This window comes from Strongylocentrotus purpuratus, unplaced genomic scaffold (genome assembly GCF_000002235.5).
Source record: "Strongylocentrotus purpuratus isolate Spur 01 unplaced genomic scaffold, Spur_5.0 spur5_scaffold_6, whole genome shotgun sequence".
NCBI lineage: Eukaryota > Metazoa > Echinodermata > Echinoidea > Camarodonta > Strongylocentrotidae > Strongylocentrotus > Strongylocentrotus purpuratus.
The window spans coordinates 1,794,479-1,810,590 of NW_022145612.1; the positions used below are offsets into that span (position 1 = coordinate 1,794,479).

Consider the following 16,112-nt stretch of genomic DNA (forward strand, 5'->3'; position numbering starts at 1 on the left):
TAATTTGCCATACCTTATTCATCATTGCTTGGCATGCTTTCGATCGGAGACCTATCGACGATGATAATGTTAATAACCTTTCTTTGCTATATGACTACCACTCATCTCAATTTATCACCCGTCTCTCTTCTCTTTTTTGTTGTTGATCCCTACCCTTCTCTCTCTCTCTCCCTCTCTCTCTCCCATCCACCCCTCCCTCTCTCCCTTCCTTTATCTCCTCTCCCCCTTTCTCCACCTCTTTCTTTAATATTTCTCTTTTATTCTAATTATCTCTGTTTATCTGATTCCTTTCTGCTTATATAGCCCAGTATGATAATATACTGCTTTTAAACGTTGATATTTTTAAACACATTTCTATCCTAAGTGCTTAATCATTCAATAACCTTTCTTTTATTCATCACAAACAATTTTATTGTTTAGGATAAAGAGTGGCGACTGTAGATAGGACGTTGGTGGCGTGCTAGTGATTCGAACCCCGTTAGCCTATCATCTGACAGTAAACTGCATCAAGGTCATCGCCCTGGAGACCATGACACCTCTTTATGAGGGGAGAGGGGGTAATTTCCTTCTCATTTGAAATCACACAAGTTTACACCGTGGTACTTTGCATGTTTGGTGATTGCCCTAGAAATACTTTGACATTTGAGTAAGTGGGTTCGTTATCTGACTTATACCCTACATCAGTGTAAACATATTCGTTGTCTGATGACACAAGATTATCCTTGTTAGCTCCTTTATTTGCAATGAACTGATCGTGTTTAATAGTAATAATCTCCTGGTAATGTTGGCCATCGCCGCCCTTAGTTGATGCCACCCCCTCTACCTTTTTCGGCTGTCCATTATATTCTTGATACACCCCTTCTGCTAGTGCTGACACGTTGACATTAGGTGGTAAAGCGTGGTCATGTCGACGTCGTTTACGAATGGTATAGACAACCAGAGCGACGATGATGAGCAGGAGAGTAAGAGATGCTACGCCGGAGATAAACCCACCGGGGAATCCATGTAATAGCGGCGGACTGGAATCTACAGAATATGAAGATTAAGTAATTAAATATCTGCACAAAATATATGTAACATGTATAATTAATATAGAATTAATTCAGGTTTTAACTTTAATAGCCGACCACGACAGACATTATACTGGAATACGTTGTACGACACATTAACAATTTGGCTAGCTTTTACTAATAATAATTGTTTCCACTTAAAATTACATGACAATAAATTAAGTCTTAGAATTGATAAAAATAATTCTCTTCAAAACTCTCCAACAGTGGCGTCATTAGGAAATGACAAGCATTGGCTAACTTGTCCTGAGATGAAGGGAGGGGGGAAGGAGGGGGGGGGGTAACACACTTGTGGTCTAGACCCATTCAAGCTTTATTGACTTGTTCATGTGCCTTCAAGGGAGCGTAAATCGGCTTCACCATTAGCTGGACACGTCACTGCAATATAACTGGTTGTTTTATATCCAACTACTAATGCCTGAAGAAATTCAGAATGTATTCAGAAATTATTCGAACATATTTATCAGAAATATAGTGAAATGCAATTAATAAGAACAAAAACTAATACAGCTATTCAAAGTTCAATCACTAGGTCAGGGTCCGCAATTTTATCGTCATGAAAATAATCTCAGAAAAAGGAGGAAAGTCTAAATGCTTACCTGGGAAAATACCAGTGTCCTGACAGGAACTTGTCAGCATCCTGTATTCAATGAAAAAAAGAAGTTTATCGGAAACGGAAAGATTTTACCAAAGTTCCCTTTTAGTTTTGCACTAGTTGTACTGAGCTGTAGATAACCCCTTCCGATGCTCGCATGTACTATAATGCTTCAGTCCACAAGCTTCTTTTTTGTTAACGATGTGGTTAATGATATTAATAATAATGATGATGGTGATTTAATTTTTCGGGTAATGTTGAATTACCCCGGCATTGCCAGGTGCCCATTTCATAAACATGGGTCGAGAGGGGTAAATGTGGAAAAAGCACCTTGTCTAAGGATATATAAACACCGAGCAAGGATCGAACCCTTGACCTCTAGCATGAGTGTCTAGAACCTTCACCAATATACCACAGTGTTCCCACAATGTTGCAATGAGTGTAATAAACAAATTCTGAATTCCGAATACATTTCCGACATTATACACAATCAGGGTAAAATACATTTTAAGATAAATAAGTATAATGTGGAACACTTTTTTTTACTAGAAAGTTTTATAATTTAATATTTAAAATGTTAAAAAGTGTGTGCCTGATTGATGAGTTATGGTTACTATTTCAAAGATCTGGTCCTGCAACTATATAAAGGTGTGCCGCTATCTATAATTTACGAAGATGTTACAGTGACTGTATACTGTCACCGCAATTGCTTGTGGCAAAAAATAATACGACATAAAATTAAAAGCGTTTTCGTGTTCAATATAATGTTTGAGCAAAAAAAGCAATGAATCTCGATCCAAATTTCATTTGATTGTTTCAAGCAAAAATGTTACGATTTTGTTTTAGTCTTTACCTAAAGCCGCTTATAATTTTCAAATATTTATGTGAAACTTGCCTCTATAAAAATAGTTATTTCAAGATAACGGTTATTATGTGTTTCAAGTCTTTTGGAACTTGGAAGTACATCTAGATGTGTATCATTTAACTCTTTTTTTTTACACGAAAATATATCTGTTTTTAAAATCTTAAACAATAATTGAAGACTGAAGTTTCTGTCTTATATCATCGGTAATGGTGATCCATAGGGTTTGAAGGATTTAGTGACAGTATACGCAGGTTATATACGACCAATTTTAGAATAATGTGCTCCGGCGTTTCATAGCAGTCTTACAGTAGAACAAAATAATAATAATAATAATAATAAACGTAGAGTATGTAAGATTATTTTAGGGCGTAGTTACATAATGCATGTCAAGTATGCAATTTACCAACTCTTGAGGAGAGGAGACACTTTGTAGAAAATTCTCAAAATCCCTTTCAAATCACTATTATTTTTACCGTATACCATATTGTATAGTTTTGTTGTTAATGGTGGTGATGGTAATTTTGTTGTTGTTGTTTTTTGTTTTTCTTCTTTAATCTATTTCTCAATCTTCTTTTTTCTCATTTTCTTCCCCTTTTTCTTCTTCTTCTCCTTCTTCATCTTCTTCTTCCTCCTCTTCTTCTTCTTCTTTCTCTTCTTCTTCCTCTTCTTCTTCTTTTCCCTCTTCTTCTTCCTCCTCTGTTAGCTGTTGGAGATCAACCACACCAGACTGCCTGTTATAGTGGATATTATATAAGTAGAATATCATCTTGTATAGTATATCATCAGCATGGGGATAAGCCCACTACACGGTCGTCCTGCATGTGATCCGATTTTCGAAGAAATGGCAATTGTATTAAATAGGAAATCTAGAAAAACATCTTCTTCCTGATATAGCTTTTTAATAATGATAATTCCTAACAACCGGATTTTCAATGTATTGAACTGTTCTTGTCAGTATAAGAGACGAATCGACTTTAAATCGTAGACAGTCGTACTATAGCTGGTCTGACGCCACAACGATTCTGAACCGATTTAGCATTTCTTCTTCCTAGGAAGCATGAAATGCCTTCAAATTTGAATTTTCTCAATCATATATGACTATTCATATCCTCGGTCATTAAGATTTTACATGTTTGAGTGTTAGTTTCAAATGATTTTTGGCAAATTCTTCCAAAAATGGGATCGTAGTCGGATCGTATAGTGTTCAGTGGGTTTTAGTCATGGCACAAAATCAAGAAGTGAAAAAATGTAAAGGTGGCACAAAAAAGAGTAACAGTATAATAACTTCATTACCTGTGCCCGATGAAATATTAACATGATGTATGTTTTAAAGTTTACAAGAAGCTTCATATCAAACAGACAAACAGAAAGAAAGAAACTCACTCCTTCGTTAAGGACGTTGCAGTAGGTGTGCCTTCATCCAGATCGCTACTTTCAGAACTCTGAACAGAGTCAGAGTAGTCAAGAATGATTGGTGTATCACTTAGGCCTTCTGACCAACTTGAAGATAGAGATCCGATGTTGATGATAGGTGTTGACGATGACGAGACCGTGGGGACCATGGTAGTCGTAGTAATATTGCCCATGTTCAATGAAGATATAACAAACTAGAAAGATTATGCAACTCGTTCGTCCGTCCAAGTCCACAATCTTGTTGCGTTTGATCAATTCACTCAATCATTCTATATACAAATTGGGAAATTCATTCCTTATGTAAATGATGTAGTCCCTTCCAATTAGGTATTGATTACACCAATCGTAGATACAGTAGCTAGTCACGTTATTTCCTTTAGGCCTAGACATCGGCTTTTATAACTTTCTCTTTCATATACAATGATGTACTTCCTATCAACAAGGAAAATGGTTTCTTTTCACTGAGTTCCTTCTTGATATTAAAGGGTTACTGGGGACACCTCCTGTTTTCATCGGGGTATTTACAAACACGGGAATACAATGTAACAAGATGTTAGCCCTACAAGATGCAGAATATGAGCTTTAAATATGAAGTATTAACGAAATAATTTCTAGAGTAAATATTATTGTTCACCGTTCAGTTTTTAAAAATCACCCCGCTGTCATTTTTTTTTTTTAAAGTGATGAAGATATCATCTTAAGCATCATCAAAGTAGGGGTGTAATTCGAACTCGATATCATTGTTGATATAACTTTCTCTGATTTCGTTAATATATGAACATCAGCAGCATTCTAGGCGTGCATGGGTAGGAGCTAAGGGGCCGCAACTCTCCCAATCCCAGAATCTAATTTACCAATATTCGAGCGACAGGCATATTTTTGGACAGTGTGGTGGATTATCTGAAGTTTCAATATCTTATACGTCTTATATTGTATATTTTGATGGCAACATATCCCCCCCCCCCCCCCACTCCGTGAACGGAGGGATACTCTGCGTGTTCCCAAAAGGTCCGGTAAAGGGGTACTTTTCACGCACCAAAGTCCGGCTCGTAGTACACAAAAATCCGGCCCTTATTGACTGTACACACCGGACTTGGGGGTGTGTTTTCAAAAGGAAGGAACGTTATGCGTACCCTAAATAACACTGAGTGGGGGTCGGGCAACATATAGTTTCACACAGTAATGAAGAGTCAAAATTTATAAACTGGGAAGTAGATATTCGAGCAAGAGGCGTCATACAGCCTTCCCCCCCCCCCCCTCCCGACAAAAAAAAATGCCCATACACCTATGGCTGTGCTTCATTGCCGGAGTATCAATATGACAAGACATTGCAAGATCGACGTGGCAGGAAATTGCAAGATTTCGAAATAGCTTATTTTGGCTATGGCTTTCAATCGCATCGAGGAATTTCCAATCAATATGAGTCACTCTTAGTATAAACAATCGTTTTTTAAACAAAAATATTGTCACTCGTCCTGTATCAACATTTCTTCAAAATCTTATTCAATTTCATTTTTACATTTAATACTAACTTTTGATGCTTTGTAGTTTGTTAATAACTAGATTAACAATGCACTGTCTCGTGTATCGTCTATATGAATATCTTGAGGGAGAATTAATATATCAAAACAAATTAAACTGTATGATTTGACTTGGTGCCGGGCAAGTTATTTGGGAAATATCCTAATGAATAATTTGATGAAGCATTTCAATGTGCAGCGTGGTATCACTTCTTTCTGGCACGGGAAATAAAGAGTCAACGCGTACATTTTGTTTGTGTTTTTGAGTCGTTATTATTTTGAAAAACAAAAAGAGATGATCTTACAGCCGGCCGTTTACCCTACGACATGGCTCAGATTGATATCATTTTCATTTATTCAATTTATGCAATTTGTATGTAGTTTGGCGATATTACATTCGCATTCAAATTTTGACTCCTGAAATAGCATGTTTTTCGTCTTCTCCACAGATCTCACAAAATCAAATTTGTACATGGTTCATTGTGCGAAGCATGCAAATTATCATGAATTTGGCTGTCACTAGGTTTTGATATTCTATCTCTCAAAAATACTGTGTTTATAGTATCCCTTCATACATTTCCTCCACAGGGCATACTAGTTCAAACCTATTGTTCATGGTTAAGTATGCAAATTTAAGATAGTTTGAGATATTTAGCTGGTATTAGGGTCTACAAACTCCCGAAATCATTTGAACAACTTTATGGATTTCTATTTAATTGAATAGGACATTTTTTTTCGAGTACAATGACACCCAGATCAACAAATTTGGGTAAGGCGTTTGAATTCTACTATTATTTGTGTGAGGCATTGTTCTTTAAAATATACTACTTTTGCAACCGTGGTCATGCTTGAAGCAGCTGGGAATTTAGGCATGACGGCTGTGTTTGACACGTTCCTACGTCAGAAAACAACGTTTTGTGTGCAACAGGCATTATTGAGCAAATTCATCTGAAATGAAAGACGAGCAAGTGTGCGCTTGTACAATGGCGACTGGCTGGAATGCTCCCCAGGGAGTGGAAAATGTGCACACATTGTGTGCGGGTAAGCCTGAATCCGATGACCGGGGTAATAATATATCTGTAAAGCGCTAAGGCCCATCGTTGGATCGGTGTATTGAGCGCTATATAAAAAAACAGATTATTATTATTATCAAAATATTCAAGGAAAAAATATACACATTAAATCCAGTTTATGTTATGCAGCTTTCATTTATTAATTCAATTGTTGATCCATCGCAGTTTTAAAAATTTATTCATAACAGATTCAGTTTCAGTTCAGTTTAGTTCAGTTTTAGATTCCATTATATATATATATATATATATATAAACGAAAAGGAATTACTTCCAATGATATTTAAGCATAGTGAGAAGCAGACTATGCCCCATGTCTGAAGCCCACCCACCCCCCCCCCCTAAACACGAAACCGGTGAGTTTACATGAAAATAAAATGAAAACTCAATACTAAATACGTCATATTTCCGCAGCCTACATTCGGTCTTCCCATCTACAGGGAGTTGCGCCTCCATTTTTGCTTTAATTTCTGGATAAATTACTGAACACAAAATACAAAGGTATAAAAAGTATCTCAATTTTAATTGATGACAGCACACAAACCAAAATATTTGTTATGATACATTCTAAATCTTGAAACTTTGTCATTCATAATGGCTATATAAAAGAGGTAAACGATGCAGTCAACAATAATTCCAATATAAAGTATGAAACATTTTACTTAGGCCTATTATGCTTAGCCAAATATTATATCATAAGTTTACTATGGAATGCTATTGCGTTAAAGATAATTTATTTAACCCACACATAAAATTGATTATTTGTAAATGTCTCAATTCGAAATACAAAACTATTACAATGAACCCATATCAACCGTGATTGTCCCAAAGGCATCTGAAAGGTTTTTATCATTAACCATATCGACTATGGAATTTTTATTACCTGCAAAATGAAAATTACAGATATATATTGTTTCATATATATAAAACTGTAAAATATCCAATAACAATTTATAACTTTGGCACATCATGAGAGTTGTCCAGTTGTTGGTTTCCTCTTTCTTGTAAAATATAAGGGTCTACCGTGGTTGACGATACAGTTCTTTCCTTGTCCACATCTTCAGTCTCTTCATCCAACTCTACATGAGGCACTTCTGTCCTTTTCTTGTAGAAATCCCTGATGGATTTGACTATGGCTAGTGTCCCTCCCTCCATTACGACAAGGAGTCCGATGAGCGCGGGAACACGTCCAATGAGATCAATCTCAGGTTGATCATAATACAGAGTCACCACTGTGATGGCCAGTAAGCTATTCTGGACACCCGTTTCAATGGCGATTGTGACAGCAGGTTTGAGGTCTACACAGGTCAGGCGAGCGATGCCAAAGCCTAGCATACCTCCGATTAGCGGAAAGACAGCAGAGGCAATCCATATCTTCCAGGAAACCAGGACGACGTAGTATTGCGTCGGGATTCCCACTCCGAGAGCGACCACCACCAATCCGGCCAACATCGGCCGCAGCATTTTATCAAAAATACGTTTTACTTTCGGAAACTTGTGGCTGAGCCCGAGCCCAATGACGACAGGAACAACGAGAAAAGCTAGTTGAATGGCGAGCTGACCGTATGGTGCCTGAAGCTGTTTATTATGGTCAAGAAAGAAGCGAGTGTAGATGAACAGGTTCAAAGGCATCATGCCAAGCGCTAGGACAGTTGAGCTAAACGTCATCGTTAGACTGAGATTGAAGTCGCAATCGAGCAGGAGCGTGAATACGTTGCTAAACCATCCACCTGGGCATGTCCCGTCGAGTATAAGCCCGATGGCAGCTGCGTCGTCCAACTGGAACGCCTTGGCGATAGCAAAAGACAGCGGAGGCATGATGAGAAACTGACATAACAAACCAATCAATACAGCACGAGGTCGTTTTATGTGCTCCCACATTAACTTTGGCTCAATCTTGCTCCCCATCGTAACATACGACACACATATCCACACAAGGAGAACAGCCGCTAAAGCTGTCGGGGTAAACAGCGGCTTCCTTAAAACTTTCACCAGGTAGGTATCGATAAGATATTCGCCTGAGGAATTCTGGAACACTGTTCGCATATCGGCTACACCTAGTGCGACTCCGTCAAGGTACAGTGAATATGTCACGTTTGTAACATTATCTCCTGGAAAGCACTCAATCATACTCGTGTTATCACGAACAGTAAACACTGATTCATCTGCTGACACGAATGTCAAGTCTCCGCCATATCTGGCAAGACATGTGACCGTTACGTTGAGCTCGATTTCATTAAAAGCTTCTACGATGACAAAATCAGCATTTCCGAAGTCAACACTTACGTCAACGGCGGCTCCGAATGTCCAAGATGACGCCAAGATTAGGAGTATTATTGGATGCTTTCCAAAGCTTTTGACTGCCATCTTAACTTCACGATCTCAGCTCTTGACAACGTTTTGGACAATTAGTGGGCCACCTGCATTAAAGGGGGAAAATGCAAGAATTCATTCAGTGAAAGAAATTATGGATTTTCTGAATACATTACTATTACTATATACCTTTTTTTACTTGTCCAATGAGGACTTTTGGAATTTCAAATGTTTCCTTAATAGGTAAACTGTCGCCAAGCCGAAAATTTTAAGAAAGCAGTTTTTTAACTTTGGTCTAAAGGAAAACAACTGAATTTTTACCTTCGGCAGTAAATAACGACCTCGACTAAATCATGAAGCTAACAAACTAACAATGCTAAACAATTTACAGTGCTCATCTTTGCGCTTGCACTCATCATTTGAAGTGTTTTCAAAAACCGGTTCACATGGATAAAGGATATAACATCATGTTTCCTTGACAACACACTTCTTTTCTCAAGGACTGTAAAGAGAGGGAAGTGGAAACAATAAATTGTTTAATTACGTATGTGATATTTGTGGACATGTTAAAGAACGAATACATACAATATGAAGTCAGCACAATACTTTGGCAACACGCCATGCTAGAGACGTGTGAAATTCTCATCCAATGCTTGTCTATAATTTTGAGATTTCACGTAAGATTTCAAAAGTTTCTGGTTATATGCTAAGCTTATAAATCATGAACTTGAAAACCTACAAAGCAGTATCATATCAGTTTGAAAGTGTCTTCTACGATAAAGCATCTCATATCACGATTACATGTATTTTCAAGTAATTATCGATTCACAGTCCTTTGTTTATAGATACCATTCGAGAATATCCAACATTCGATGCTGGTATACACTGCAAAGTTGAACACACCCTCTTACAGAATATAAGATCTAATCAATGATCGTTCATTGAATATTCCTCAGTGGTCATTGATTTCCATTGATTTGTAAAGAAGGAATCAGTGGCTGATCCAGTAAGTTTTAAAGGTTTACGTGTCCCCCCCCCCCCCACCTCCCTCCCTCCCTCCCCGGCCAGCGCATATTTTTTTTACACAACTGTTTAGCCACTGCAGTCAAATATACTGTGCAAACGACTAGAGACAGAGTCTAGCATTACTCACTGTATGGATTGCTGGAGCTGTACATATTCTATTTACATTATATTTGTTTCGGGTTAAATTTATCCTCTCTTCTCTTTCATTGTGTATTTCTGTGTTCTTCTTCAATCTATCCTCTTCTCTTTTGTCATGTATTTTTTTTCTTTTTCAATCTATCCCTTTTCTCCTTCGCCATATTTCTTTGTTTTTCCTTCAATCTATCACCCCCAGTTCTCCTTCGTTATGTATTTCTTTTGTTCTCCTTTATTCTAACCTCTTCTCTTTTGTATATGTATATTCGTCGCGTATTTCTTTGTTTTAATCTGATAGATTCCCATTCTCCTGAATGTATTTCCCTGTTTTTCCTGAGTCTAGATCTATGATCCTCTTAGCTCTTCAATTATGTATTACTATGTTCTTCCTTTGACTTATCCTCTTCTCTTTCCTTATGTATTTCCTTGTTTTCCTTCTCCATATCCTCTCCACTATCCTTGTTTTCCCCTTTCTATCATATTCCCTTCCCTGACCTGGGTGTACGTGCTTGCACATAATAGTGCGCTGACGACTTAGACTCTTTCACCAGAGCACTTCTTGGAATTTTTTCGCGAAAATGGCTAAACAGTTGTGTAAAAAAACATATGCGCCCCCGGCCAATCCTCATCTGCCACTCTCCGAACAGGTGTACCATAGGTACTTGCAAAGCATGTTGGGGGTAATGATTCTAATCAAAGGGAATCAAGAAGAGCTAGATAGGGCTAAAGACTGATGAGACTTCTGTTGGTAAAAAAATGTGTCGTCATTATCATCATTATTGGTATTGCTATTACTACTATTAATATCAATATTAACCCTATCATCATTATCATTGACATTGTTATTATAGTCGGTCTTGTGGGCTGTTGGTCTTGAGGGTTATTTCAGTCTCTCTCATATTTCCCTGGTTTGTTTAATAATATAGGGTGGTATTCCGGTAGCGCGTACTAAGTTAGCGCGTGCTTAGTTAGTTCACACTTTTATGGAGTGCCTGTTGTGAACTAATTTGCCCTGAACAGATTATTTAAATCCGTCAATGAAAAGTGTCCAACAAATTAATTTTGCACTGAAATAGGAAGAAAAAGATAATATGAGTATACACTAAATTTCAACAAAGTCCTTGGTAGATTATCTTTGTCATGAATATTGAAGGAGGAAGATGAAACCTAGCATTCCATAGAAGTGCGAACTAAAATTCTTGTTTAGTCTGGACTTAGTCCCGGCTTAACTTAAGAGAATACCACCCAATACACATATGAATCAATTCATCAAATTGTTTCACGAAATGGTCATAAGTACAAGTTCACTGATATCCCATTGAATTACGTGTTAATTACATGCGTGTTAATGTGATATCGGTGAACGTGTAGTTATGTATGGCGGTCTCGTGAAGCGTTGCCCAGATAAACTCTCGGAACAGAGGACTGTGGGTTAATTCATGAATCAAGGTGAAAACATTCTTCTTTTAACGTCTTACAGAAAGCAATTTCATTTTCTTTGCCTTCTCCCTCATCAATAAACCATCATGTTCCAACCACAGCTATCAATCACTTTCAACACCCGTCATTACTTTTGGAAACCTGCGATCGGCAATCATGCTCTAATAACTCTGTGGTATGGTTGATATTCTAGCTGACATTAGGAGTAAGTCCCGAGAACTTCTCCTTGCCATTAAGACGCACCATCCTCTGAGGGATGTGGAGAATTTAAGGCATATCCTCTAAGACGTCTTTCTCACGTTCCCCCTTACGCTCTCATTGACACCCCTTAATCATGGAGGTTATACTGCGAAATAGGATCAGATCTTGATGTCTGACTCATCCGTGCATGCTGCTCAGATAATTATGGGGCTCTATTACGAGGTCTTTTATCAACCATACAGGCAAAGTGTATTATCCTAATCGTAACAATCATTGTGTTTCTTCCTTTGCAACATACGTCATGACAACTTCCCCTAAAATTACCATATTACAATGCTGCAGTAATAAAACCGTATAGGGTCCATGACAAAACAGACCATCTCGTTAAATCTTGGAATAGTATAGAGTTGGGTGGAGAGTAATGTAGGGGAAATCCCCGAAGGCCGGTACTCGAGGCAGATCGATTTGAAGACGGAGTGCCGCTTGACCAAGGAGAACAAAAAAATGTTATAGATCTAGGTAACTTTTGGGCTGATTTTTATTTTAAATCCAAAGACATGTTGTGGTCTCCGTCCGCCCAAAAGGATATGTTTTGCCATGTACCTTTCCTAGATCTGAAACAGTTACAATGCATAAATATCAGACAAGTAAAACGTGATATCGATTCTATCTGGCATGCTTCCATAACAATAATACAATAAACACTGTCAGCTTACCAAACGGAACAATCAGTGATCAAATTCAGACAAGGGCCACCGGCTAGATCGTGCTTCTCCTGCAGATTGAGACGATAGCAATAAAATGACAAGATTCAACAGTCATAAGTCAGTTGTAAAATATAATGCACTGTATACAATTCCTTAAAAATCATACGGTTGAGTCATTTTGGCACGACATAATACCCCATATCCATTCGGTCTGCAACTGAGTACGATCACCAAACTGTATACGGAACGCGTAAAATATCCGCATACGATAATTATCATCCACCGCTATACCGACAGAAATACAATTTCCCGCTTTCTGTTGACCTCTGTTTCAGACGATGAATGGTATTGATTGCCTCGCTCTCTATAATGAGTTGAATTGGAAGATTATTATGCGCCACCTTGGAATATTCATGACTCTATGCACCCGCCTTCACCTTCTCTCTCCTTCTATCTCTCTTTCTTACTTACTTTTTTAGGGCAGTGAATCAGTAAAATTAATAGATGGTTCTTCACAGTATAGGAAAGAAATCAAATCAAATGACATAATATTTTTAATGTTTTGTGACTTGCCCATATCAGTCTTTGCTGCAAAAGCTCCAGCCTTATTCACATCATGACACGTCTTATATTTCATGACAAGCACCAGCGTTTTGAAAGAGGGGTAAAGGGGCAATTATCCCCTTCTGACATAATTGCCGACAAAAAAACAGTCACTTTTTGATATTAGTTACCAGTTTAGGGGTTTATTCATAAATAATCGCGCAATATAATAATATATACATATTGTAAAAGACCCTTTCTTCACAAAACACGTTTTTAAAGACGACGCCCCCCCCCCCACACACACACACACACTGTAGCGTAATCCAGTGTGTTCACGTATAGTAGTTTTCATACTGAACCATTATGGATCACAGTAAGTACTAAAAGCTAAGATGTTAAGACCTTCCTAAGGCAATGTTCTGGATTTGCATCATTTTCTAGCACTCAAGTAGTTTTACGCGCTTATTATTATCCAGGGGTATCTATGAATTTGTTCAAGTTTATTTCTCCCTATCACTCACTTAAATTGAAAGTCACAGCTCGGCTTCTCCTCACCTCTCTTATTACCAGACATCAACTTTCTCATTACTTTTATTTCCAAGTGAGTGAGTGGCAATTGAGTGTACTTACACTATTTTTGTCACCTCCCTTCCCAAATAATTATGAGGTTATTGTCCAAAATATATGAAGCTTCCGGGGGGAGGGGGGGGGGGGTTGCTTATCACATGTTATTATTGTAGTCTTTCTTTTAGTTGACACCCAATAACTTCTCTTCAAAAACCAAAACATATTAATATGCAACTATCTATATTTACAAGTATATTTGTTTGGGGTTTATACAAATTAAATTAGATTTGATTGAATCTAGTTGACAGTAATTGAAAATGGAACATCGACTGAATTGCACATATTCATTGTGGGCAAAAAGTAAAAGAAAAACATGAATGAGAGATCATTCCAGACATCGTGTGTGTGATGGAGAAAACCATGGATAACCTGTATCGTGTGTGCATTCTCGCATTCTCTCGCATAAGTCATGTTTTGCATTAATAATACAAGCATTCTTAATGATTAAGTCATTAGAACTGGATGCTCTTATCATAATAACAAAGCTGATTTGTAGTAGACGTAGATTGGTTTTTCTACGTTCAAATTTATACAGTGCACGTGTATTTTCTGGATTTTGTTCCCTTTTTTTCTACCTACGGTACTACACATTATTGACGGGAGTTTGCTTCCGAATTACGTGTAACTAACCTCTTTTCCTAATCTATTGTTCAGGTTTGGCAATGCAGCTCAAGGTACATTGCATCTAAATAATGGATACGGTTGACGAGAAATGACAAATATGATAATAATGTCATTGCTTATTGTTGTGTTGTGGGTTGGATGCTAATAACTATTAGGCTAAATAAAATAGTATATAGAGACGGTGTAGAGACACAAAATGGAGCCAGCAGAAATAGGTGTGGTTGCTTTGGTAGTTTAATCCAGACTTTCTATACAATAAGTGCATATTTTTCATGTGTGCATCAATCTGTGTAGAGAACACCCTTGCATTCAATTGCATTGTGAGTATGCATTTTATTAATAATAATAATAATGAGCAGTGCCTATACAACTGCACTCTGCATAATTCTAAGTTAGGTTCAATGGCCGCGCACAATGATTCTAAACATAACACTTTTAATTTGAAAAATTATGATTCTATAGATGATCGTGAGCCTGGGAATGCATGGGTATATTATATATAACATGTATAGAAGTACGCCACTGCAATATAATTTAGATAATAAATTTCCGAATGAGGTTTTCTTTTAAAGGCCTATTTCTTACCAAATCTAGCGAGACAAGTATAAAATGTGTTGATATACTTCACATTTTGTAACAAAACTTCCGACTGTTTTGGGGGGTCTCTTGTTAGTATTATGCAGGACAATGTTCGATGTAGGCCTACTTCAATATCAATACAAACGATCATGTAAAGTGTATATTCAGAGGGATTATCTCAAGGCATAATATCCCAAAACGCTAATAATCAACATTTTGTAACAATGTAACAACAAGATGACCAACTTACCTCACAGACTAAAAAAAGAACAACCAACAAGCAAATAGCATCCACTGCGAAAGCACTGACGTTGCACATTACTGTAATTTCAGGCAAAAGGCGGGTGTGCTGTTAATAAAGCCTTGTTGACATATGAATCTTGTTATGATCGTCATAAGACTAGTATGTTTTACTTTAAATATGACGCAGACACTGACATAACGTAAAATATGACTTCAAGAGATAACGTACATGTATGCCCATTGTAATACTCCGATCGTGCACATCTTGCATTGATCAGTGCATGAGTCTTACATCACACCACAAGGGGACAATATATTATTACGTAATAAGACAATAATAGGTAAGAGTAACTTCAATACCACAGGTACTCCCATCCCCCCCCCCTCTCTCTCTGTCTCTCTCTCTCTCTCTCTCTCTCTCTCTCTCTCTCTCTCTCGATATTTGCTTTGCTTTGTTGCATTTAATGACCTAAACATATAAAAGCGGTGTAAAGAAAAAGTTTAACCTCCTTTTCTTCTTATCATCATTATCTTCCATTATTCACTTGTCTCTTTATTTTGTTTAGATCCAATCTCCTTCCCCTTTTTTCTTTCTTCCCATGTTTTAAATGTGACATACATAATTAGCCTATATAGACATCGCTTTCTCTGATTATTTATTTCTTTTAATTAAAATCATACATCTAAAACGAATACACACGTAAAAAATAAAAGAAGGAAAATTAAAATATGCAAAACCTAAAAAATGATATCCACACTAGTATACAAGTACTATAGACCTATACTATACAATGTTAAAGCAAGTTCAAATGAAATCGTGGGCGTCCAAACGAATTGTTGCAACATTTTGGCCTCAAGTCCGGGGGGTACCCGCTAGTACGCATATGAATTAAATTCAATTCCTAACAAATAGGATCATTCTCAATTTTGTTATACATTGGATAATAAATTTCAAAATGCATGAAAACACACTCAAATTACCCCAAGTGTCCCCCCCCCCCCCAGAAAGAAATGAATTCAAATCGACCGAATGACAAACAAATCTAACCCAAACCGGAGATATATAACTACAGATTATTTTTTCTTCTATAAATGCATTAATACTATTTCTTTTTACAGGGATGACACAGCAAGGTAT

General features: G+C 37.3%; 2 protein-coding genes across 3 annotated transcripts; both read right to left on the reverse strand.

Annotated features, from left to right (window-relative positions):
• Positions 1-252: 252 nt before the first annotated feature.
• LOC100889699 lies at positions 253-4,238 on the reverse strand. Its single transcript, XM_003724042.3, has 3 exons — positions 3,914-4,238; positions 1,670-1,710; positions 253-1,026 (listed from the first exon to the last, which is right to left on the reverse strand). Exons 1-3 carry the CDS (start codon positions 4,114-4,116, stop codon positions 590-592), a joined length of 681 nt encoding a protein of 226 aa, XP_003724090.1. The 5' UTR covers positions 4,117-4,238; the 3' UTR covers positions 253-589.
• Positions 4,239-6,745: 2,507 nt separating this feature from the next.
• Positions 6,746-15,264, reverse strand: LOC577941 (ileal sodium/bile acid cotransporter). Of its 2 annotated transcripts, none has more exons than XM_003724034.3 (3): positions 14,982-15,264; positions 12,365-12,423; positions 6,746-8,953 (listed from the first exon to the last, which is right to left on the reverse strand). In XM_003724034.3, the coding sequence occupies exon 3, from the start codon at positions 8,898-8,900 to the stop codon at positions 7,485-7,487; it is 1,416 nt and encodes a 471-aa protein (XP_003724082.2). In that variant the 5' UTR covers positions 8,901-8,953; positions 12,365-12,423; positions 14,982-15,264; the 3' UTR covers positions 6,746-7,484. The 2 variants fall into 2 exon arrangements, with proteins under 2 accessions (XP_003724082.2, XP_011683776.2); XM_011685474.2 differs by lacking the exon at positions 14,982-15,264 and adding an exon at positions 12,551-12,571.
• Between the last annotated feature and the right edge of the window lie 848 nt (positions 15,265-16,112).

Excerpts from the sequence above, each read along its gene's own strand:
- LOC577941 (XM_003724034.3), bottom strand. The coding sequence starts at position 8,900 with ATGGCAGTCAAAAGCTTTGGAAAGCATCCAATAATACTCCTAATCTTG.
- LOC100889699 (XM_003724042.3), bottom strand. The coding sequence starts at position 4,116 with ATGGGCAATATTACTACGACTACCATGGTCCCCACGGTCTCGTCATCG. Across the intron at positions 1,711-3,913 it reads GCAACGTCCTTAACGAAGGA|GATGCTGACAAGTTCCTGTC; the intron begins GTGAGTTTCTTT and ends CATTGAATACAG. Across the intron at positions 1,027-1,669 it reads GGACACTGGTATTTTCCCAG|ATTCCAGTCCGCCGCTATTA; the intron begins GTAAGCATTTAG and ends CATATTCTGTAG.